Source organism: Varanus komodoensis, unplaced genomic scaffold, assembly GCF_004798865.1.
Source record: "Varanus komodoensis strain SLA01 unplaced genomic scaffold, ASM479886v1 scaffold13_1, whole genome shotgun sequence".
Classification (NCBI taxonomy): domain Eukaryota; kingdom Metazoa; phylum Chordata; class Lepidosauria; order Squamata; family Varanidae; genus Varanus; species Varanus komodoensis.
In genome coordinates this window covers 2878784-2902480 of record NW_025335408.1, presented here as the reverse complement: position 1 = coordinate 2902480, position 23697 = coordinate 2878784, and the positions used below count along the sequence as shown (strand labels likewise).

At 40.2% G+C, this 23697-nt stretch overlaps 1 protein-coding gene across 1 annotated transcript; it reads right to left on the bottom strand.

The window, feature by feature from the left end:
- Positions 1-3321: 3321 nt before the first annotated feature.
- LRIG3 (leucine rich repeats and immunoglobulin like domains 3) lies at positions 3322-22827 on the bottom strand. The gene is made up of 15 exons (XM_044423055.1): positions 22702-22827; positions 21604-21747; positions 20357-20500; positions 19952-20095; positions 19424-19567; positions 19010-19090; positions 17494-17565; positions 15616-15779; positions 11440-11760; positions 7130-7411; positions 6539-6991; positions 6189-6350; positions 5136-5279; positions 4747-5022; positions 3322-3663 (listed from the first exon to the last, which is right to left on the bottom strand). Exons 1-15 carry the CDS (start codon positions 22734-22736, stop codon positions 3416-3418), a joined length of 2814 nt encoding a protein of 937 aa, XP_044278990.1. The 5' UTR covers positions 22737-22827; the 3' UTR covers positions 3322-3415.
- Positions 22828-23697: the final 870 nt, after the last annotated feature.

Below are 23697 nucleotides of genomic sequence, written 5' to 3'. Positions count from 1 at the left end.
AAGTTCTCATTTGGACGCATGGGGGAATCAAATGTACAGGCCTAGGATCACTATCTTGGCTACAGTTCCTGAAAAGTACTGTGGTTGATCACAAGCTGAATAAGCATTAGTATCGGATACAGCTGCAAAAAAGGTGAGTCTGATTTTAGACTATCTTCGCAGAACCACAGTTTCCAAGTCAAGAGAAAAAATAGTTCCAGTTTAATCCAGCTGAGGTCTGACCAGCAGAGAACACAACATTCACTTCTGGGCACTTTAACAAAGCAAATTGGACTGGGATAAAAGGAAGGCACAAGATGGTCAGGGACATGAGGAACGAGGAGGAGGAGAACTCAACAGAATTGGGCATATTTAGCCTTAAGACAATTAGACTGAGTGGGGAATTTTAAGTTTTCAGAATACCTGGAGAGTTATCACATAGGTGAAGTCAAAGACTTGTTCTCTGCTGTCCCAGAAGGCACAACTAATCTAATAGCCCAGACTGGTGATCTGTCATATTTGGAACTTCAGTTCCCATTAGTTCCCATAGTTAGGAATCCTGGGAATTGTAGATTGAACCATCTACAAGTTGGTGTAGATGGCACCACAGGATGGGAAAGGCTGAGTAGACCTAACATTTCAGAAAGTCAGATTTCAGTGGTATACAAGAAGCTTCTTAATGGTATAGTCCGAGATTTGCACTATTTAGCTAGGGAGCATGAGCTTTCTCAAGCCAGAGGTCTTCAGCAAATATTGGGCAGCCATTAGGTGGGGATGCCCCAACTCTGGATTCCCTGCATGGTTAGACTAGATGGGTAACAATACCTACTCCAAACCCGTGATTCTGTGTAGCCCACGCCTGGATGGAATCTCAAAAAGTAGGTGAAGAAGACTACGTGCAGGAATGCCGTATGCCAGATGTATCTCCATTCTGCTCTATGCTGCAAAAGAGGAATTTATAGAAACGTAGAAACAGAAGGGACCTCCTGGACCATCTAGTCTGACCCCATCTAGTTATATAAACAACTGTGTTTAATTCCAAAATTGATACAGGACTCAAAATCCCATTTTTCTTGGCACAGAATTATGATGTGTGTGTGTGGGGGGGATATTCCACTGAAATGGCAGAAGAAATGGCAAACTCCTCTTTTACCATTAATCCTAATAGCCACCTTCTTGACCTGTAATGCCAGATAACTTAATGTAATCTTACTATTGAATGTCAGGTGTGGTTATATGCCTTGCATTTTACCACACAGGAAGTGGATAAACAACTTACTACAAAGAAGAAGAAAAAATATACATACAGCCATGCTATTTGCTTTCCACCAACAGACTGGATTGTGTAGTAGAAAGCCCTAGAAATAGTTCTAGAATGGTTTAAGCAGGAAAGATATAGAGGCCCACTGTAAAAGGGATCATAGAGTGGGCTTGGAAAGAAAAGGTATGGTAGAAATATGTCTTCTCCAATACCAGTTAAAGTTTAGCAGGACAATGCAGTAATGTGGCAGTGTTTGAATCATAGACTATCATGTCGCTTCGGCAGTGGTTTCAGGAAGAAGATGCAACCATACATTGAGGATCATTTGACATGTTTAATTACTCAGTGTTGGTTCATGGTAGCATTTTTATTTTTAAATGCAAGCATTTTCTGCCTTAGAGGACATTACGTTGTGCAAGGCTTATGTAGAGGATTCAAGCTGGAGGATGCAACCCAGTATCTTCAATCCCTGAAGCAGGTGTAGCTCTGAACACGGAGGCTTGCATGCATCAACTGCAGACCAGAAAGCAATCTCTGCCACCACTTGCCTTGTGCCCTGCATTCCATGAAGATAAAGCTGTCTGGAAGAAGAGGGAAGGAAGTGGGGTTGCCATTTGAGTTTGGTATAGACTACCAGCCTGACCTCCTCTCGTAACTGCCCTGTGGTTGATTTCCAACCTTGGAGAGGCAGCTGGTGCAGTTCTTCCCAAATGGACTATGAAGGGAACTCCATGTGATGTGATGTTGCAGGACCCTGGAGCCAAGCCTCTGAACAATCCTATAGATTCCCAGAAATCTCATAGGATTGCGCCCTAAGCTCGTATTGTCCACTTTGACTGGCCAAAAGTGAAGGACTTTCTTATCACCTGTTACTTGACCATCTTAACTGGAGATCACAGCAAGTGAATTTGGGATCCTTTGCATGCAAATCATATGCTGTACCATGCAGCCAGCCCCATTACAGCATATCATACAAAGCATAAATGAGATGCTGCACCATGCCTATGGTAAGACAACCTTGTAACTGAGGAGTTGTTTCTGCACATGATGCAGTTGCTAAATATTTTGTTTGACTAAACACTCTGGGTGGCTTTAAAATGAGACTGGACACATGCATGGAGATTAAGGCTTTGCTGCCTCCAGAATCAGATGTAGTATGTCTTTGCACATCCTTGTTGCTTGGGAACATGGGCAGATGGTGCTGTGGCATTCATGTCTTGCTGATGCTTTCCTGTGGGCAGCTGGCTGGCCACTGTGTGAACATAATGCTGAATTAGATGGAGCCATGGTCTGACCAGCATGGTTCTTCCATATCACACTTCCTGCAGTCAACCACAAAAGGAAATACCAGAAGGAAGTGGACTTCCATTTTGTAGGGATGTCCCTCCATGGAAGGAATGGTCGAAGCTGCTATATGCTGGTGTGATTGCAAATACATGGGATTATGGAGCCTTGTTGCTTACTTTGGTCTGGGACAACCATGGTGCATACTGATTGGGCTGGACAATCAAGTGCAGCACATGGGGTAGGAATAATGAAATCAGTGAAAAATTGACAAGTTGCTTTGTGCATATATAAAACCATGTTATGGGCCTTTACGCAGCAGATGGCAGCCAAATCAGCCAAGGGCAGAGGGAAGAGGATCAGCTTTTTTTTAATTTCCCTGATCATGAACCTGGCTGCATTTCTTTTTTAATTATTTCAGTGCTTCAAGCACAAGGCAGCCCAACCTATTAACAGTGGTCTGCAAGTACAACCATGGTACTTGCTTAAAATGTTGGAATGTCCATTAACATACATATGCACACACAGATTAGCATTAAAATACTGTAGCACCCATTTGAATAAAATGAGTCTATCTTAATAACAAATGTATAGTTATTATTCACATCATTAATTTACAAAAAGTACCATTTGGTTAAAACAAAGCTATAAAATTATTAGAAATATATTCTTATAAGGAATGTATAATCTGCATGAAAGTGTATAAAGTTCAGGCGATAAAACTGCTTCCGTATAAAAATGTATTCCTTTTTTCTGAATCATAGCTCTTAAAAAATACAATGAGAAAGGAGTGTCTTTGTCCCTTTTCCTTTTTTTAAATAAAGGCAACTTTGAGGTAGTATATTCCTTTGGTTCAGCAAATCAGTTCTGGGTAGCTCTGGCAGCACAAAGCTATGTATCCAACTCAAATGAATGAAAAGTAGGAGTCCTAAAATTTTCAGCCGCCTGTCTGTAAATACAATGACCATTGTCCACATCAGGAAACGTCCTGTCCTTACTATTGTCATCCTCAGACTCTGAGTCAAAGTTCAATGATTCGTGAGGATGATTTTGGGAGGTTTTTGGTTGCCAAACTGGTGGCTTCGTACAGCTTGGGAAGGAATCCAGCTGATGTCTCCAGATAGATTTTCCAAATGTTCCTGAGAGAGAAAAAAACAGAAAGTTTACTAAGTTCTCCCTATTAAAAATGGCACACATAAACAGACTCACATAAATGGACCAAAATAGCCTTAGATCAGATTTGACTTTGTGCCTTCCCTTCTTGACTCATGTTGGAGTACCACGAGCTCAGTAACAGATGCACTTTTCAAAATATAGTCAACTGCCCTACTCCAGAACATAGAATTCGCTCAATAGGTATATTATCTTTAGCTGGCTGGAGAACTGTGTGTGAAATAGGTGAGCAATATGCCATTTTCCAACCTAATCTGGAAAGAGGGGCTGCATGTCCCCAGCTGAATGGAAACACTGGAAATCTACTGCTCTGTGGAAAACAGGATTCACTTTTTGCCCCTGAGAGCCAATGTAGTGTAATGGTTAATACGGTTCAAATCAAATTCCTATCTGGTTGTAAAGTTCACTGGATGAAATTTAGTCATTCTCCCTCAATTTATCTGACCTCAAAGAGGTGTTGCAAGATGGAAAAACTGCTTTAAATGAATGGCAGAATTGAACAGATGCTATATAAACAGCTGATCAGTGGGATGCTAAGTTTTTGATCAGGTTTGTGCAGGACCAACAGCTACATGCATCCCTTTGTTGGATTAGACGTAACTGCCAAACTGAAAAAGGAGACCGAAAACCAATAATCACATGATGTAGTTTCACAGCCATAGATAAAGATGCCATTTCCTATTTTTCAGCTTTGCTCCCTTTTCCCTTATAACATAGCAGGCAAATTCAACCTTATGAAGGTACAAACTGGAGTTAGTAAAGCAGTGCTGTACCATAGCATTCAGAAGAGGTCAGCTCTTTTATTATTTATTTGTTTGTTAATTCATTTAAAGCTTTCATATCCTGACCTGCAGAATGTCTCAGGGTGGTAATATCAGTTATGCTTACTTTGTTTCTTTTCAAGCAGGGATAAAAGAATTCTGATGTTAGCACAGATGACTACAAATTAACCCATAACATCTTACTGTACAAAGTATCCCTCAGAAATTCGTACACTCAAAGCTCACAAGTGTTTGGGATTCGCACCACAATTCACCTTTAACACGTACCCATGAAAGTACTGCTTGCGGTACTGGAAGACAGCTCTGGGTTTCTCTTAAGATCACATGCATCCACATTTAGATGTGAGCTTCTTATTCCATTTTCTTCACTTTGCATGTAAACAGATGGAAGCAATTTAGTACTTGGAGTATGTATTCCAGAAATGTTTATATATTGGTCAAAAGGATCTTCAGGTGAATGGGAAGGAGAGTAACATTCCTTTTTCTTTAGGCAGCTTGAATCATAAAAGTCTGTGCAGATTGCTGTTTGCTCTGTGTTGCATCCTTAAACAAAACCAGAACAAAATGAAACAATTAGCTTCACAGTACAAAGACCCTTAAAGAGGCTTAAAAGAAGACAAAAGGAGTAAGCCATTTAAATATATAATGCAGATTACCTGTGTGGTATACTTCAAACATATCTGGGCTACAAATGTTTCCTTTCAAATACATACTTCCTGAAGGTCCCAGATAATGACATAAAAATGGATCTGTTACAGCTTCCAGGTCATTTTCACTGCAATTATCCATATGGCAAATCCCTTTTAAGACAAAAATAGTACACATGAGTTTCTATTTTACTCAAACTTCAGTCTTCATGTTAATCACCACTACCTATCAAAGCAATTATTTTGCATGACCATATTTAGCTAACTATTGGTAGACATCTATTGATTCTTCAGTCTTTTAGTTGTACATACTTCCTATTCAGTTACATAGTGGTCACAAACTGGAAAACCTCTGTAGAAGGAAGCAGAATTGAACCAGTTTGAAGTGCAATGTTCTTAAATACAGCTTTCTGTATATAGAATCTGCAGATCTAGATTCAGTAGGTCATGGTGTAGAGCCTCAGGCACATGGGCCAAATGCAGCCTTCCAGGCTTCCCCATTTGGCCATATGCCCTTCCCTTCACCCGTCCCACTTTACTCACACTTCTGCTGGTCTGCTGGTTTCCTGGATTTTGCACACGTTCCCTTCTTCTAAACGCCTCTCCAAAGTCACTGGCACAAGAAGCTTTAAACTAAAATGGCGGGGGGGATTTGGAGGATTTTGGCTCAACCTTGTTTTGCCTACATCATACCCACCACACATTAAATCACATGTTCTCTCCAAGTTGTGGTCAGGAGAGCAGCAAGATGAGGAAGGCGCATCTACTGGACAGGGTTCTTATCAAAGGAAAACCGTTTACATTGTACAATACTCTTATGGAACTACTTGGGAAACCATTTCTCAACTATGCAGCTGATAAAATAATCACATGCTTATTCTTCAGTTTAGCAGGTCAACAGGCTGCATTCAGCAAAGCTACTTACATTAAGTATAAACAGCAGTTCCATTTCAAGCATTGATATACTTAGAAAAATTAAGTTGTCTAGCTATGTTCAATAGGTCCACTGACAATGGGACCCACTGAACCAATGCATGTAGGATTGCACTGAGATAGATTTACCGCTGCTTTCTCTTTGTTGTAAAAAATATCCTCCCATAGCTGGAGATGATACGAAGTGATGCTGGCTTCCATTTTCTGATGACCCGTATCCATCTTGTCTTTCAGCAAGAGTTCCTTGGGATGACAGATAGCTTGGAATATCAGCAGGCAGATTGGTCTCATCTGTGATTAAGCAAACACACACACACACAAATGCTTTCAGTACCAAGATCCACTGCTGTTATTTTAAAGCTAGTGAGAGGTTATTCACTCTTCCGAACTTCCACAAATATTTCTGGAATAAACTTCTGCAGGGTAACCACAAACATACTGGAGTGTATTTTTCCAGTGCCAAGTTTCAGTTTACACACCTGTGTTTGTGATGCTGCAATCTTCATTTCTTCTCCTTGTGTGGTAGATGATGACCACCCACACAAGGGAAGTGCCCACCACGCAGCACACCACAGCTATGATCACAACGCCCACCGTGGCCCATCCGTCATCATCCAGGGCTGGTGCGGCATTCTGCGGAGAATCGCAGGTGGGTGTGGGAATTACATGGAGGCGAATATTTCCCCTTTCTGTCCCAAGAGTATTGGACATTTCACACGTGTACTTCCCCGCATCCTCAAAGTCTGTGTCAACAATGATAAGCAGCTGATTTCCTGCGGCAAAGAAATGCCTCTCCGTCACTACCAAAGTGTTGTCATCCTTGGTCCAATTAAGCCGAGGGGGAGGACTGCCCCCGGCAATGCACTGCAAGACAGCTGTTTCACCTTTCGTCACAGTTCGGTCCAGCAAGGGCCGCAAGAAGGAGGGTGTTTCTGGGAAAGAAAACAAAAATATGACTGTTCTCTCACTGACAGCAGAAAGTTCTTGATCATCCAGCGCTGCCCATAAGCAAGACAATAAAGCAAGCTACACAAGACCCCCAGGATTTCAGTGCTCGCATCTCATCTCACCTAATACTGTTAATGTTGCATTAGCAGAAATGCTCCCAGCAGTATTTTGGGCTGTGCAGCTGTAGACACCAGTATCCTCAATTTTGACATCCACAATGAAGAACACATCATCCTCTGGCATGACATGCATGCGCCGCTTGCGTGCTGCAGGGAAGTCAGTGCCGCCGTCTTTCTGCCAAGCGATCTGCGGCACGGGGTGACCCACCGCAGCACATTCCAGTCGCGCCATTGCCCCCGCGCGAATGGTGAGGTCCATGGGCATCTTGGTAAATGAAGGAAGCACTGCAGGAAACACAAGGCATTAACAAAGCCCCGAACAAACACTCACACGAAGTGAGATTGCATGAACTATCCTGAACAACAAGGGAACTGCGTTCAGTGCATTCACACAGCCCAAGCAGAGTCTGTATCACCATCACTCCTCAGCAATTCTTTCCGGTTAGATCTCATCTTTTAATATCAAATTCGGAAGCAAGCACCTGCAAAGACCTTTTGAGAAAAGGTGCACTCTATGAAAACGCTTAACTCCTTACAGTCTAAGAACTCATTCTCTTTTTAATTCTATTTATAAGAGGAGGATTACATCATTCTCCTCCTCCTCTTACTCTTAACCATGCAACAACAGCCCTGTGAGGTGAGTTGCGCTGAGAGTCCATGACTGGGCCAACATCACCCAGTGAGCTCCATGGCTGAGTGGGGACTAGAGCCCAGATCACCCAAGTCCCAGCTCCACAATCTCAGCAACGACACTGCACAGGCTCTTCATGCAAAACTAGTACAAACTTCTCCATTCTGCTCCAACACATTTCATTCAATTCAGATGATATACTTTTTCCTGCTCCTGCTGTAAACAGCCCAAGATTTATTCAAATGAGAAGTGGAATATAAATATTGGTAATCAACAGTAAAATAATCCTAACAGACATCACTCAGATTACTTCCTAATCTATCTCATGCAGTTCATCATTATGGTTCTCTATCCTGAAAGGGTGCAGGCACTGGGGGTAGATAGTTCCCAGACTGGGGAAACTGGGCAGTCAAGTTATTCTGGATGGAGTGCCCTCCCTTTAAACCAGGGGTCCTCAAACTTTTTAACTAGGGGGCCAGTAGAAAGGTGCCGGTGCTGGGCCAGCACGGGAGCAGGATGCGTGGGTGCGCATGCTGATGCAGGGGCAGGGCATGCAGGCGGGGTGCGGGTGCACGTGGCGAGGGGGGACAAGGTAAGGCGGGGGTGGGCATGAGCCGCGATGCAGTGCTGGGTGCGCGATGCAGCGGCTTGCTCACTTGGAGATTGTTTTCTCCAAGAGAGTCCAACATGATCTCTTTGAGAGCAAGCCATCACCTCCCTACATGGGGAGCGAGGTGGGCGGCGGCAGGCATGCATGGTGCCCACATGGCATGCCGGCACGGGCGCAAGGTGTTGAAAACCTCTGCGACAGGCCGGATAAATGGCCATGGGAGGCCGGATCCGGCCCCCGGGCCGTAGTTTGAGGACACATGCTTTAAAGGGTAGTTACAGAGCCCGTGGATACTTCTAGATCCCTCTTTATCACTAGAGGTGCAAGTAGTTGCAGTGTTATGGAGTGTCTTCTCTCAGCTTTGGTTGGTTCAACAGTTGCGGTTGTTCTAGGACAGGGGTCTCAAACTCGTGGCCCACGGGCCAATTGCCAGGACGGGCGGGGTGCGGGGGGGGGGCCCTGCGGCCTTCAAAGCGCCAGTGGCGTCCGGGCCGGCTGCGGGATGAGTGGCCCACCACCACCGCAGTGGTGGAATACTTGATGCGGCCCAGCCTCACCCAGACTCTACTTCCAGCAGCCCCCAGGGAAGTTGAGCTTGAGACCCCTGTTCTAGGACAAGGGCAGTCTAAGCATGGTGATCCATGGTCTGGCTAGATTATGATAAGGCATGACATGTAGCGCTACTGTTGAAGGCTATCTGGAATCTTCATCTAGCACAGAATGCAGCCGCCAGAATTGTAATTTAACACACCAGTAAAGAACCACAGCGGCTGCTTATTTGCTTCCAGGCCTAATTCTGAATAGTACCTTCAAAGCCCTCATTTCCCTAGGACCCACATACCTTTAACAACTCTCCCTTTATTAAGATGTCCATCTCTTAGGTCTTTGAGAAAGCTTTTCTTGAATACTTTATCAACATTATAAAGTCTAGTGCTCTTTTGGTGGTGATACTTCAGTCATATATTTCTTTTCCAAAGATGTACTCATTACATTTGATTTAATTAAGTTATTCTAAATTTAAATTTGTTATAAGTTGCTGTAGGGTTTTAGTTACAACCATATTTGATCATTAATTTATATTGTCTATTTAGTGCTTTGTTATATAATCTCTGTTCACTGCTTTGGAATCTATCGGATGAAGGGCAGTATACAAATACTTTAAATGCATTAATAAAATAAAACCAAAGTGTAGTTGCTAGTCATGGCATCCAATTCTATTATGTTTTACCAATTTATTATACTGCATTTCATCTCAATTATTATTTCACTGTTTTTTATGGTCTTAACAGTTCTTTGAGCTTTCAACAGAGCAAAGGTTGCTTTTAATTTACGAAAACCAGTTTAATGAACCAAGTAAGTCCATTCAAGTTTGAAAAGTTCTGATGTACAGGCAAAGCAATTCCATGATAGCTAGCCAGCATCTAGACAGCCAGTAAATCTTTTGGATTCACAATCACAAGATCAGAAAATTGTCCCACCCCATAGCTGGGAATCAGCAGTTGGTTCCTCCTCACAGCCAGTGTGAAAACAACTGTACTGGGTCCTTCTCCAAGGCTGTAGGAGAAACCTTGGATAATAGTTTATGGAGGCATTCCACAGGCCAGCAAAGGGAGAAAAATAATGCCAGCAAGATATGCTGAACCCTGCTGGCACTTCAGCTCCTCCCCTTTCAGCCATGCATCTCACTTGGCTGAAATTGGAAGTCCTTTGCAAAGTAGGAGGAGTACAGAAGCAATATTGCCTCCGTACTCTGCCACCCTCCATGGGATGTCCCAAACCTCTGAGTTTGGACAAGGTTATGGGCTTCTCCTAATACTGGAAACATACACACACTAAGTGTTATTTTATCAGACTCCACTGATAATTCTGGGATTTTAATCTTCCTTTGCTTAAACATTTGAGCTCATATATTCTGTTTCTAGTCATTGCTTTTTATCCCAAACTTCAAAAATATTGAGTGTGGGATGGCTTACAAAACAATAACATAAAATACAATACCATATGATATGATAAACAAATGTTAATGATTCCAAGTAAAATAAGTTCCCCACTCAAAAAGACTTTTTTTGTTTGTAAACATTTGGATTCCTGGCTTTTATATTTTGCATTTGTTTTTAGTAATTTTATATTTATATAAAATAAATTATATATACATTTATTACCCACTGCTTCTGGAAAGCTTGATCTGAAAGCCCTGCTTATAAATCATACAAATCTGTTAAAATAAAATAAATTCAAGTTCTTTAAAAGCTGCAAAATTAAACATGTATTTAGGAGGTGGCAGGTGGACCTTCTTAGGAAAAGCATTCCACTAACTGGGTGCCAACACTGAGAAGGTTCTGAGCTTCACTGCCACATGCAGCTCCTCATCTGATGGAGCACCTACATAAGAGCCTTTGATAATGAGCTTCAGGAGCAGGCAGCCTAATACAGAGATAAACCATGTTTTAGGCATGGATTTCTAAAGCCTCAGTACAGCATTCTGAAATACACAAGCAGCCAAGTACTAGTTCATCGGTTTTGGAAGATTCCCAAATTGGTTCCATGCATGTACATAGCACCCATATGTGCATAGAGACCACAGAATAGAACAGAACAGAAGGCAGTTGATCTGTTTAAGGACTGTCAAAACATGCTTGCAGTGTCTGGTTGCAGAGCGAGCAAGCAAGCAAGCCAGCCAGCCAGCCAGCCAGCCATAAATTCAATTAAATGCTGTTTTAGGCAGTCTTCACATGCCCACCCAGTGAACTAAGCTGGAAGTTAGCTGAGAACAGATATACTTTGATAAGCTGCATGACCAATACTGTTTATTATCATTTCAACCCACATCTACCATTTTTAAACTCTTGAGGGTATTAAAATATAGCACCAACTTTATGTTCAGTATTGGAGGTACATAAATATTTTTCTCTTCTGAAACATGTGGTTTTTGTTCCTGTGCAGCAGAAGTGATTCCCATCCATTCACAGTGACAGCATATGCTGTTCACAGAAAGTTCATACCTATCATTAAAGCATTCTGGGTGAATCTTCCAAAACATCATATAGTTTTGTTTAATAGGAAGATGCTTACTGTTCACTGTAAGTTTGGCTTTGACGGAGTAGGATGAGCCAAAATGATTTGAAATCACACACTGGTATTTTCCTTCATTACTGAAATCCACATGGCGCAGCCTAAGAATGGTGGTGTATTCCATCACTTCACCTCCCTGGGCTCTGAGGTGCGCATAATTCTCCATTTCAGCATCATGCAGCAATTCATTGTCCTTCTTCCATGCAAAAGTCATTGGAGAATCACTGCTGCTGGCAGCTGAACAGATAAAACTTAAATTGGAGCCTTTGATTGCTGATTGCGTTTCAGGCTGGACGGTTATCTGTGGCTTTGGAAAATCATCTGTAAATATAACATGTAAGTAAATACAGGTAAGTAAATTGCAAGGATAACATCAGATGATTTCTTATCAGACAGAGACAAGAGAAGAAAGAGAGGGGCTGGATATAGCATAAGAGCATAAGTATAGCTGGATCACACCAAGGTCCATCTGGTCAGCATTCTGGTCAGCCCATGCTCAACCAGCTGCGTGAGCAAGACAAAGTTTATGCCCTTTTGCCCAAATGTCCTCAGCAACTGGTATACATACTCTCTCAGATATGGAGCTTGTAAACCTTTTATTAGACATCGGAGTCATTTCTCAGCGCCATCGTCCCAAAATCTTTTTATAGCACTTTGCTTTTTGAGTTCAGCTTGGAAATGTTATCTAGCAAGGACAGAGCACTGAGACACAAAAGGATTTACTAATGTTTTATAAGACCTTTCATTTCTTATAATGTCCTGGCAAGCTGGTTTTGCACAGGGTGTAGGCCCAGTTAAACATTCCTTTCAGCCCTCTATATTGTGTCTTTGTGCACGTGTGTGTGAGTGCGCACACATGTGTCTGCTGCAAGTGAGAAACAGGGCTCAAATGAATCCCATAGACAGCAATCCTTCCATGCACATGAGCTAGGTGTTCAAGGGTAAGGGATCCCATCCTGTTTTGGACTTCTGCACAATATTATGTTATTCACAAGGGCAAAATGTTATAAGAAAGTGTTTGTTGGTTGGTTTATATATAATTTTATATGCCACAAAAGAGTCCAGCAGGACTCTGTAAGTATGATTTCAATAACATCTTTCCCATACAAAGTATTTTACTGAAAAAGTCCAATTAGGCTGTCATCTTATACACTCATACCATGGAGTAAGTTTTATTGATCTCAGTGGGGCTGGCTTCTGAGTACATGAGCATAAGATTATGCCCGGGTTCCAGTCGTGCTATTTACCAGTTGTCAGATACTGGCTTTAGAGGGCCGCTCTAACAAGGAATTTGAAAGTGGCATGCAAAAGCCCAGCTGCCTAGCTTGCCGGAGAAGTCACACTGCTACATCTATCACTACTTCCATACTGCTTGTTCACCTTTGGAAAGTGACAGCCTGGATGGCAGATTTGGCCCAGGGATATCAGTTGCCAACTTCTATTTGTGTCTGATATGATAATCATCTTAGTGATTATATGTAGCCTCTCTTGTAAATCAGCGAGATTATTTATATGCTGATAATAATGCACATTCCAACACTCATTTTGAATTAGTTGAGAAATTACTTTTGGGTCCGCTAGAAGTAAAATTTCATCATTTTTTAATTACAAGGACAAGAAAGTCTAGAACCACACCATTCTCTCATTGATAAAATGCTCCTTTTCAGTTTTTTCAGCTTCCTTCTTTCCAGAACTCTAAATTGGCATTTTGAATTAGCATCTAAACCCCTCCTCTCCTCACCACACAGTTGTTTCATTAAATTTAGAAAGACGTGTGCTATTTTTCTCCTGCTGAGAAATCATTATAATAAATGCAAGGATGGGTGCTTGAATTACGGTCATTCAGTTGCAAGATATGCAAATTAAGTAGCACACTATTTCTAGACTGAAAATATATCTTTAAGTGACACTTTCCATGGAAACATTAAAGTGATAACTAGGATATAAAGATCAAAAAATGTTTATTCAATTCAGTAAATTTGTTCACTTAAAAAAGTTGAATTTTGTTCTACTCCTGATATATGCTTTGCAGTAAGATTAATTCCAATCGTATCTCTTTCAGTTAGACACTAGGAATTTATTTTAAAACTACTAAGAAGCTAGATTGCACAGATTTTATAGTGGGAATCTTATATATTAGCTGTGATGTGCTACAATTGGATGCTTAATAGCTGAGTGCCCCTAACTTTGATTCAATTGAAAGGTTGACTCTATTTTGTATAAGCGATCTTTTGTAGTGCTATTTCTCATCTCTAAAAATGGTGTCAATTATGCTTTTTGACCTACTGTTTCATTAGTCATATTTTACAGCTCTCCAGAGGAAGTCACAGTTCTTACAAATGCTGCATTGCTTCTTCCCATTACAAATACATAAATCATTTGCTTCTCGTGTGTGTGTAACTGTGTACAAATCTTTTGCCCAAGTTTGCTTGGAGCTACCAACTACAGTCATTAACCGTGGCTATGAAAGGGCACTTTTGATGGTGGTTCCGCAAGGAAGACATTCATGCACAGGGCAATAAATATAATCAAAACGCCAGATCTGAACCTCCCAGTTATTCAGCCCTGGTGTGTTCCTCTTGTAGCAAAAATAATCCTAAATTAATAACACTGTTAGTTATACAAACATCCATTACTCAAATGTTTGTGTGTGCAATTTCACAGGAATCAGCAAAGGAAACTCTTAGATTCTGTTGGAAATATAGTATTACTCACTTTATCTTCTTGAACTGTTGAGTATGGAGAAATGATAGATCTTTGGTCAAAACTGAACTTCCCAATTCAAAGGTTATTTCTTTACCCATGATATTTTTAATTAAACAACATACAAATTGTCTTCAAAATCACTCCATCAGTGATAACATACAACTGCTTTACACAGAGTTACCCAAGGTACAGAAATACTAGCTCCCAGACCTGAAGTTGGGTACCCTGGCTCCAATTCATGACACATTCATTCCAGCATGCACAAGCTACTGTTCTGATGATCTTGTGAATACAAACAATTCCCTTTGCTATACTTGCAGTGGATAATATCCCCACTGCTCTTATTAGCATGCTTCTTATTGTACGTAGGAGGTGGCAAATTTGGTGATCAGGAGTATTGGTTACTACCATGAAAACTACTAAGCCATGTCATTATTGATGGCAATTATAATGGTTGGAAGCTCCCCAGGCAGTTCCAAGAGAGTGGTTACCAGCACTTTCTTTCAAATACAAGATCTAGGCCTTTGGAAGCAGTGTATTTAGTTATTAGCTTTTTAGATTCATATGCCTCCTTTTTCTTACAAGGAACTCAAAGTGGCTTACAATTCTGTGTCCAGTAAGCCAAAATGAGAGGGTCTTCACTGGGAAAGAGTAAACCAAAGATTGTAACCATTTTCCACAGAAACACAGATCACTTTTAAATGAATCTCACTGCTTCACAAGGATGGAAGAATGAAAGAAAAACCCAAAGAAGCAAAAGCTGGGGCAAAGTCCAGAAACTTAAATGGAAACCAAAGTAGAAGTGCATTGCAAATTCAAAAAGAATATTGTAACATAGAGAGAAGACTTTTCTGAAAAGAGGACAACCCATGCTATCATGGCAGTCAAAAAGTACTGAATAAAGTTTTTCACCACTGGAACCCTGTTCAGATACCAAAATTTGTCCGCTCAAGAAGAATGGCAGAACTTTGGTCAGGCCTTTCAATCTTCCAACATGAAAGTCACAGAGACAAATTTGTATATTTGTTTTTTGCTTCTGAACACTTCTTGAACTTTGCACAATAAATATATATTTATAAACAACTTCTGTATGTATGCATTTAAGAACAATTCATTCATCCCTCTAGGCATATCAAACTATGACAACATTTTTAGAACAGTAGTTGCCTAAGTGGCATCTATATTTGGAGCCTAACACAGCATAGGCATTTGCCACCACAAACCACTGATCTTTCCTTTGTATGCACTATGTAAATATGCAGTACATGAAATTATGTCATGAACTGTCACTCTCCATCTGACCTGCAACCACAAACTCTAAATATCTGCAGATCAGAGCTCATGAAGAGTGGAAACAGGGGAAAGACTATTTAAATGAAGCAGGTAATAGCAATAAAGCTTGTTAATTTTTGTAAAACCACCTCCTATTTTCCAGTCTTAACAGCGGTAAAAAGAACATTGCAAACTTACCACACACAAAACCATCAAGGCTAACAGCAAAAACACTTCTTCCTTTTAGTATCTGAGGGTGAGCACATGTAGCATTTACAAAAGTCTCAAAGTTATTGTCTACCAGCCACTCAGGTAGCCATTTCAGCTGGCAATCACACAAAAGGCTTGATGTGTTTAGATACCTAGAACACAAATGGGAGAAATTCAATTCACAAGAAAGACACCCACAGACATCAATGGAGTGAGCAATACTAAATCAAGCCTTAACATAAGTAAGCACCCAGACTGATGCCAACACCTACAAAATAGCACAAGTTACTTATTTATTTAGTTGATTTTCAACCTGCCCGATCTCAAACTGTCAACAAAGGTAATAAGATGTCAGAGGCATGCAATTCTTACAAATACAAACGCCAAGGCTCATACTGCACTATTGGTGGGCAGGCTCCAAAGAGAGAGGCAACTAATGCCATGTTCCCAGTGGTTCCTATGTTTTCTAAAGAAGCACACGACCACCTCTTTTCTTCATAGTTAGTTGATTTGGCACTTAAACTCCAGCTCAATATGCCAGCGTAGTTCTTGGGATATACAAGCTCCAGTAGAGTAACTCTTTGGAGCCAATTTCACACTAAAACCAACCAGCCAACCAACCCACATTGTTACGTATGATTGCCATACTCCCAATGGGCCGGAGCAACAAACCACGGGTTGGTTAAACACTGGGTCGCTTGGTTCAGATTGGAGAGCTAGTGCTGAACATCATGCTCACAACCTCCAATCAGGCAGACCGATACTGTTCAGTCACAAGTGGCACAAGTGGCACTACAAATCACTGATTAAATAATTACCATTTGCCACCGTGGCCAGCAAATTGGCTCAATAAATCGTCACATTACATGCACACCTTTATTTATTTATTGCTAATTTGCTTCTTTCTTGCTATTTGTTTATATTAGCCCATAGAGTGTTTCAAAGTATAGAAGGATTGTCCCCAAAATAGGCTTACTACATCATTCATTCATTCATTCAGAAGGTGAAACCATCCAGAACTACACCTAGATTACAAATACTTGAATCAACATTCTTGCTTCTGATGGAATCCTTTCAGTGGCATAAAAAATGAGAACCAATGAAGTAGGTCCCGTTGCTTTGCAATTACTATCTCATAATCCTTGGTGGAAAGAAGGGAATCATAGGTGGAATGTGCTGGAATGTTTCTCATCTGGACCAGTGCAGAGAGATGAGTTAAGCATGGTGGTGGATGCAATCCACCTGTCTCCCTGTAAGTCTCATTAGACACACTTGCCCATTGGGCTATAAAACAAAAGTAGGAGGAATACCATTTTATATTAAAGGAAGCATTGCAGGGAGGAGACCAAAGAGCACAATTCTGTCCCCCTTAACTTACTGGTTTAAGAAGTTTAAGATATGCGGTTTCATTTCTGGTATTAAAAAAGGGGGTGGTGAATTCAAGCAGCAAAATGCAGCCAAGTAAAAGGGTTGTTTTCACTTTCTTCTCTCATAGACAGTTTTAAGAATAAAAAGTTACACTTTCCAGTCCACCTTGATACTTTCAAGGCAAACAAGCACACACGTTTAATAAATATGCACAGCTCTTTTTTTTTCCTGAGAAGACTTGCTTTGAACAGCTTGTTGTTGTTAAAGACTTAGATGGAAGATTTTTACTTGTTCTTAGAAGTATCACTACTTTATTTTCTCTAAATGTCTGTTTTTGTTTTGGTTCAAATCAGCAACACCTTTTTCTTAACTATCTCTATGTGGTTAAATTGGCATTTGAGGAAAATTATACAAAAACAAATGCATTGTTTATTTCGTAATTTGATACTTTCAACATATTGAGGTCATATTAATAACCAAGTACAGAAAGACACTTACAATTCTTTTAGTTTCTTCATTTGTGAAAATGTGTTCCCTTGCACGGACATGATTGCATTGTTACTTAAATCTCTAGGGGAAAATACAAAATTGAAACAAACCAAGTTAGAGCAAATTCTCAAATTCTGTTCCAAAAAGACAAAAGGCTTACATCCAATAAACACCACCACAATGAAATGCATTTAAAATATACAAACTGGACCATATTTCTTAGATACAATCCTATTTGCAAGGGAAATGCCACTATAGATTAAGGCATGCCAAACTAGGTATGAATGGTTGTACATTCTAGCAACTGTTTAGATAATATGATTATCAACTACTTACAGGTGTTCAAGTGCATCCAGACCAGAAAATGCTTTCTTAGTAATTGACCTAATTCTGTTCCCTTGAAGTAACCTGGAAGTACAAATGCATAATGTATAACAGACGCGATGAAATAGGTGTGGCATCACTGGAACCTGTAGAGAGCTCTCTCCGTAATTGCCTTCAAGCACATCCAACTACATTTTGATGCTGAGGCTCCTCTCTAAAGATGTACATTTATTCTGCTTCAATAACTACAGGGATGGAGGCATTTCAAAGGTGTCTGACATATATCATTTGGCCAAATACTTATTTTAGAAATAAATGTAAACAATCTGTTATTTCTACTTTTTGGGGATTTTGAGGAACATCTTTGTATTCTAAAGTAGCCATTTCCAGTGGGTGGTGAACTTCCTTTTCAAATGCTGCTCTTGGACACTCCTCTTATGCAGCCTTTTGATAATGTGACTCCTTTTAATTTATACAATGGAGAATCTTGGTCCTATAAGGAAGGATTATAAGGGATGATTGCTTGATACAGTGCAATCAAAATAAAAAAAAATCCTGCAATTTTATTTACTGCACAAATTAGGGTACAATCCTATGGTCGAGAGATGCTGTCTGTAAAGCTGTAGGAAATTATGGATTACAATCTGGAAGCACACTCCAGCATCAAAACTGAGCTCAGAGCTGGTGCAGAGAATGCATTCTGGACAGGAGGGAAGGGGACTTTGGTTCTGTCAAGATACACATTCAAGCAGCATCTCAGCCTGTCATCCTCACAAGCAGGTGCAAACACTTCGATGCTTTTGAAGGCTGGGAGAAGCATGGAGGCAATCTTTGTCTCTATGTTCCTCGCACCCTCAATAAGATGCCTATAATTCCTGGGAGATCTGAGGATAGCCATGCCAGATTGTACCCTTAGCCACCTATAACAAAAGATTATGAGCACTGGAAACTGTCTTCTATAAGGTTATAAGACCGTCCAGGATTTTAAGAAGATTTTTCCTTGATCTACTAGGGGAAACTGTTCAGAGCATGTGTCCTGGAAGAGATATGGTCTCTTCCTCTCCACAAGGTGATGAGCAATTTAAAATGCATTAAAATCCAGACTCATCCAGTAAAACACAGATCAAAGAACAGCAAATTATTGCACTTTCTAGGTAGACAGAAAAATAAAAATCCAGATATGCTCCATTGGACTACTTACAGCCATCTAAGCTTGTCAAGTCCAGAAAAAGCACCATTCATATCTTCAATTGTCCATGAGATTTCATTATTTTTAAGATCCCTGAGAGAGAGAGAGAGAGAGAGAGAGAGAGAGAGAGACCCAAGTCTTGAAAAGTGTGCATTTGAAATCACAAAAACAATGCAATTCATAGGAATAAAAATTTTTAGGAATCTAACAGAAAATTAAAACCTAATCTTAATGTTTCATCCTATAGCAAACTGGATCCCTGCACTAAAGTAGGGGGTTGAACTCATTGGTATAAATGGTACCTTCCACTTCTATAAGTCTATGATTCTTCCTTCAGACCTTTTTAGACCCATCTTTAAGAACAGGATTGTTTCTCTGACCTTCAAATGCAAAACAAAATGACAAGAAACAAATCTTGAAACTTACAGCGTTTGTAAACTGGATAGTCCCCGGAAGGCACAATCAGCAATGTAGCTCACTTTGTTGTTTCCAATGCTCAGTCTCACCAGCAAGCTTAGCCCAACAAAGCTTGAATCCTCTAGTCTTGCTAAATTATTATAAGTTAAGTCCCTGAAAGTTTGAGAGGGGGAAAAATCTTTGTTTTAAATCTTTCTAAAAAGAAATTGAAAACTAATACTTGCTTCTCCATCAATTAATTGTCAATGTTAAATCTGTGCACTGTTTTCAAGCAGACATAATATTATTGTGGAATAGGTTTCTTTTCTTCAAAAATTGCACTTAATAAGGGTCAAGTATAGCTTTTACAAAGGAGGGATTGAAACATCAGCTTCAGTTTTTCAAAACCAAATGCCACCCTATTCAACAGTATACACACAGAGAGCAAGCAGTTGTCATCCTTTATTCCACACAGCTCACTGGTAGCAGTTCATGCTTTGGCTTCTACCTACTCTTAAAAATGGACGAGAGCCTCAAAAACACAAAACCACTACTCACAGCTCACTGAGTTTTTGGCAAAACTCCCAGGCATCAGGGCTGATCCTGCTGATAGAGTTTTGGCTAAGATGAAGTTGCTGCAACATGAGCAAGCCATAAAGCCAGCCTTTGGTGATCTCTGTTAGGTTGTTATGATCCAGCTGCCTGCACAGACACAAAGGGGAAAAAATCAAAATCCAAGTTTTGATCCACAGACCAGCTTTATCCACTTTTAAAGATACTGATCCTTCTTGTAGTTAGGCCTCAGATCCCTTTCTCTAGGAAACAGAAGCCAGTAAAGTTTTTCATGCATGCAGTTGACACATATATATCTTGCTAGCATCACAACCTTCACCACAAAAAGTTAACTATGGAATTCAAAGTAGTTCTTTCTTGATGATGAGGGAAGCACATACTCATACTTACAGTATTTCCATGTTACTTAATCCCCAGAAAGCTCCATCCATTAGCCTGGCTAGCCCATTTCTCTGTATTCGTAAGGATTTCAAAGAAGGAAGTCCTTGAAAAGTTAGCCCATCGATTTTTCTAATTTTGTTGCGGTTCATCTCTCTGGGAAAAAAAATACAAAATACATATTCCAAGTTAGTTAAAGTAAAATCACACTTTCCTGTGTCTGTACATGTTTATGTATGAAATACACAAGAATGATATTTATTTTCAGGACTGTTTTTGAACACTCTATTCCAGCATTTCTTCTACTCCAGCATCCAAGCTGCCACCTACCCAAGCTTCCTAGCAACTTCCTTTTTCTTTAGCTGACTACTGCTAAGAAAACTATAAAACCAAACAAAACCAAGAGACCACTTTGTCGCTCCCGTTCTCTGCTTGTATTAACTCCTGGTTGATTTGTCAGCCTTGTGTCCCCACCTCCAGTCTTTAGCCAATTCAGAATCCTATGCTAATCTTGCCATGATTTCATCTTCTTCATTCTCAAGCCCATACACTGGCTCTTTTCCGCACTCCATTGCTGTTCTGTCCTTGATTTCTCTTGGTTTTCCTCTCCTTCTTTTTGCATAAGCTCAACTCCTGCTTGCCCCATCTGACTCCTTCTCTGTTTCCTTCTCATCCCTATTAATCAAGCCTTCTTCCTTACATTCACACAGTTACCAAAGGCTTTCCCCAACCATTTCCCGAATATCAGTTTATTTCCTGCTTCATCACCAATTGCCTCTCCTCTGCCAGATTTCTCTGGACTTGAACCACTCTTTCAGCTTGCCTCCTCACCCCACGAGTGCTTGCCTACTGGGACACCAGTGCACTCTGGGAGTGACGTGGGATGTGCTGGGGTGGCGATAAAGCTAATTGCAAAGAGTTCAGGCTGGGCAAGCCTAAAGAAAGAAAGAAGCTTTTTCTCACCATATCAGCCAACTCTCTCACTCATGCAATTGTTGAATCCTTTACTAGTATCACTAGAGAAGAATCACAGGAAAGCACTACATCCTTCCAAACCACCAGAACAACACCAGGACCACAACTGGCATTGCAGGGATATGACTGCAGGCCAAGAAAGCAAATCTGACGTACATACTTAGCACAAGCATGCCTCACAGGGAGTGTGCCTCCACTCTATCTAAAGCTTTCCTTTTTTATGTGAGGTTGATCCTCAGTCACTGCCAGAGGCCTACAATTAGACAGTTGTAGCTTGCACTTACAGGTGTTGGAGATGAGGAAGTTTAAACATCTTTTGTGGGATGGCTGAAATGCGGTTCCTGTTCAGCCTCAATACTTGAAGTGTGTTAGACAGGTTGTCAAAAGTACCTGGTTCTAGGGAGATTATTCGATTATTGTTAATGTGCCTGTGGGGACAAAGCCAGATAGAATATAGTTGGAAACATTCACAGAGAATCAGTGATGGGGGGTGCTTAATTTTTAGGTTAGAAATGTTTCATTTCATAGAAACAAAGAAAATCAGAAGGGGCCTCCTGGGCCATCTAGTCTGACCCCCAGGTCCAGCAGGCTCCACTCATAATGTGCCTACCATGTTCATTTCTTATGTTCATTGGTAAAAATGCATGGATGCCAACTGCAAATACAACATTAGACAAATGTAATTAGTGTATTTCAGATGATATTCCTAGAAAGTGTGTGATGGAATATATACATGTAATGGAAATACATACATGGCTTGGTGTGAAATAAACTACTAACAGTGAAAATGAAGGTGCCCCCAACAACCACAGTGGAAGGAAGTTGAATTCTGTTGGAATGGCTGAGTGATTGTTAATGTACCATGTAGTTCTGTGGGTTGCTAATCTAATCAGTGCAGATTTCCCTAACCTCCAGGTGTGTTCAACTACATCTCCCAGCATCCCTTACTAGCCATGCTAAACTGAGGCATGCTGGAAGTTGTACTCCAACATATCTGGAAAGCATTGGGTTGAGAAAGGCTGAATAAATGTATTACCAATTTTCAGTACCTTTTTTTCCTTCTTATATTTAAATAATGTGCTATTATACAGCTTAAATAAATCTTCAGTTAATATATTATACACTGAAAGGCAGTCTAATCAATTTAGTATCATTGTCAAAATACTGCACTGGGGAAAATACATTTTTCTAGAATGTTCCATAGCATCTATCATTTTATAATTAAAACTGTTAACTATGCTCCTTTCATAAAATAAAATTCTCTGTGTGATATTCAGGAATAGATAGAAAGATATTAGTCAGTAATTTAATATATTTTTGTTGTCTTTTGTTTTTAAGGTTTGGATGAAAGAAAGTCTTATCTTAAATGAAGTTTGACTTACAAGTGCTTGAGTACCAGAGGAGGAAATGATTCCATGTTAAGCACAGAAATATTGTTGTTGCTCAGGTCTAAAGTTTCTAGAGAATGAAATGGTTTCAGGTGTCCAGGCAAGATATCTGAAATCTTGTTACTTGTCCTAAATTAATGAAAAAGAATAACAGTCAAATTCAGAAGTATTTCCAGACAAGTGATAAAATAGCTGTGATGCCAAAAACTTCAGTCAAGACAACATTTAGCTGGGAAGCAGACAACTACATGATAACCATATCAATGTATGGCATTTACGAATAGCTTCAAATTACTGGGCATCGTACAACACTTTTTTCCCAAAGGATTATGTTCTCTCAACAAGTTCATAATCTCAAATAAGCCTATATTATAGGAAGGGCAAGAGAATGGAAATTAAAAGGGGGGAAATCAAATGAATGGAGATATATAAAATTGGATTTGGGAGAGTCTGTCAAAAGAAAATGCAATGAAGAGTAAATAGACTTTAAACAATTTAATGATTATGTATTGTTTATAAAAACACGGAACATGCACTAGGTCATCTTTTCCAAACTTAGTGTTCCCTGATTATGTTGGACTACAACTCCCATCTTTCTCACACAGCCAGTATTGTCCATGCTGGCTGATGATGGGAGCTGTGGGCCAGCAGAACAGGTTGACTGGAAGATACAGTAATAGCAAAACAGTAGTTCTCGCACACAGTCACAGCCTAAAATCAAAAACATAGAATAAATTGACAGGAAAGAAGAAAACCTTGATTACTGGTTAGGATTAGCTTGAGAAATAACCAAAAATGCAACAGAAGGGGGGAGAAGTTCATAATAGGGTATATGGTCATTAGAATAGTAGCCTTTTGCGATACAACTTGTTGGAGTCATCTACAAAATTAAAATTTAGTTATTTCAGAGAAACAAGCAATTGACAGGTACCTAATAACAAGTCCAGCAAAAAAATTTAAAAATCAATTATTTGCTATCTTTGAGATGAT

What these genes read in the sequence shown, in the direction of transcription:
- LRIG3 (XM_044423055.1), bottom strand. Translation starts at nt 22,736, where the DNA reads ATGGAATCATTTCCTCCTCTGGTACTCAAGCACTT. An exon ending in AGCCAAACTTACAGTGAACA is followed by an intron (nt 7,412 to 11,439) that starts GTAAGCATCTTC and finishes TGTTTCCTGCAG; the next exon opens with TGCTTCCTTCATTTACCAAG. An exon ending in TTGCAGCATCACAAACACAG is followed by an intron (nt 6,351 to 6,538) that starts GTGTGTAAACTG and finishes GCTTAATCACAG; the next exon opens with ATGAGACCAATCTGCCTGCT.